The sequence below is a fragment of the Saprolegnia diclina genome (assembly GCF_000281045.1).
Source record: "Saprolegnia diclina VS20 unplaced genomic scaffold supercont1.21, whole genome shotgun sequence".
Taxonomy (NCBI): domain Eukaryota; phylum Oomycota; class Saprolegniomycetes; order Saprolegniales; family Saprolegniaceae; genus Saprolegnia; species Saprolegnia diclina.
The window spans coordinates 109,432-111,011 of record NW_008246088.1 but is presented as its reverse complement, the minus strand read 5'-3'; the positions used below and the strand labels follow the sequence as shown (position 1 = coordinate 111,011).

The following is a 1,580-nucleotide window of genomic DNA, read 5'->3' as shown; positions in this document are numbered from 1 at the left end:
AAGCTGATTGAGAGCGATGGTGGTCGCAGAGGCGTGCTGCTCGATGTCATTGCACTGCGCTTGCAGCTGCTGGACTTGGTCGTTCTTGGATGCGTCCGAGGCTGCCGCAGCGGTCTCGAGCAGCTTCTCGAGGGTCTTGACAGTCGTCGTGAGCTCTGCGATCTGGTCGTCTTTGGCAGCCACGAGAAGGTCGTGGTCCAGTTGCTGCTTCTTGAGGTCTGCGCCGAGGTGCCCGACCTCGGCCTCCTGGACGACCGCGTCGATCTTGAGATGGCAGATCGTGTCAAAGTGCTGCATGGAGCTGGTTTCGTAAAACTTGCGCTCGGTCGTCGCCGTCGCGAGACTCGTCTCGAGCTCGAGGATACGAGTTTGGCGGGCGTTGGACTCGGTGGTCACGGCGGCCAGTTGGGCTTCCAGCGCAGCGATGCGCGATGCTTGCGCCGTGGCGATGGTGGTGGTAGGCAATGGGACTGGACGCGTCTCGGTGGTCGGTCGCGCGCGTGCAGGCGTGCGAGGTGCTGGTGCGGCTGCTTGGACGGGACGGGCTGGTGTGGTCTGCCGGGCGCGGGGGCGCGGCGGCACCGTGGTGCGCGTCACGGGAGTCAATGTGGCCTTGGAGGCGACGTTGGAGGAGCTGTTCCAGCGGGGCTTGGTCATCGTTGTCATGGTTGTTGTCGGTGTCTGCAAATCGGAGAATGAGCTCGAGATGCCATGCTTTTTCGACTTGTAAAGGCAAATAGGGAGCAAGTTCATTCGATTCTACGCTGACAAAGGCGACTTCATGCTCGTAAAGGCTAATTGGGAGCAAGCTCAATCGATTCTACGCTGACAAAGGCGACTTCTTGGGCCTTTACAAGTCGAAAAAGCATGGCATCTCGAGCTCATTCTCCGATTTGCAGACACCGACAACAACCATGACAACGATGACCAAGCCCCGCTGGAACAGCTCCTCCAACGTCGCCTCCAAGGCCACATTGACTCCCGTGACGCGCACCACGGTGCCGCCGCGCCCCCGCGTCCGGCAGACCACGGTAGCCCGTCCCGTCCAAGTAGCCGCACCAGCACCTCGCACGCCTGCACGCGCGCGACCGACCACCGAGACGCGTCCAGTCCCATTGCCTACCACCACCATCGCCACGGCGCAAGCATCGCGCATCGCTGCGCTGGAAGCCCAACTGGCCGCCGTGACCACCGAGTCCAACGCCCGCCAAACTCGTATCCTCGAGCTCGAGACGAGTCTCGCGACGGCGACGACCGAGCGCAAGTTTTACGAAACCAGCTCCATGCAGCACTTTGACACCATCTGCCATCTCAAGATCGACGCGGTCGTCCAGGAGGCGGAGGTCGGGCGCCTCGGCGCAGACCTCAAGAAGCAGCAACTGGACCACGACCTTCTCGTGGCTGCCAAAGACGACCAGATCGCAGAGCTCACGACGACTGTCAAGACCCTCGAGAAGCTGCTCGAGACCGCTGTGGCAGCCTCGGACGCATCCAAGAACGACCAAGTCCAGCAGCTGCAAGCGCAGTGCAATGACATCGAGCAGCACGCCTCTGCGACCACCATCGCTCTCAATCAGCTT

The 1,580-nt window shown here is 61.6% G+C and overlaps 2 protein-coding genes across 2 annotated transcripts in view; one reads left to right on the top strand and one right to left on the bottom strand.

The window, feature by feature from the left end:
- SDRG_07278 (hypothetical protein) overlaps nucleotides 1-666 on the bottom strand; it is a gene marked incomplete at both ends in the record, with an annotated part of 1,305 nt that extends 639 nt beyond the window's left edge. Inside the window, one exon of the mRNA XM_008613100.1 lies at nucleotides 76-666. Within this exon, the coding sequence (XP_008611322.1) occupies nucleotides 76-666 (591 nt within the window). The remainder of the gene's footprint in view (nucleotides 1-75) is intronic.
- A 248-nt stretch (nucleotides 667-914) lies between these two features.
- The window catches only part of SDRG_07277 (hypothetical protein), a gene marked incomplete at both ends in the record, with an annotated part of 1,582 nt that continues 916 nt past the window's right edge, over nucleotides 915-1,580 (top strand). Inside the window, one exon of the mRNA XM_008613099.1 lies at nucleotides 915-1,525. Coding sequence (XP_008611321.1) covers nucleotides 915-1,525 — 611 coding nt within the window. The remainder of the gene's footprint in view (nucleotides 1,526-1,580) is intronic.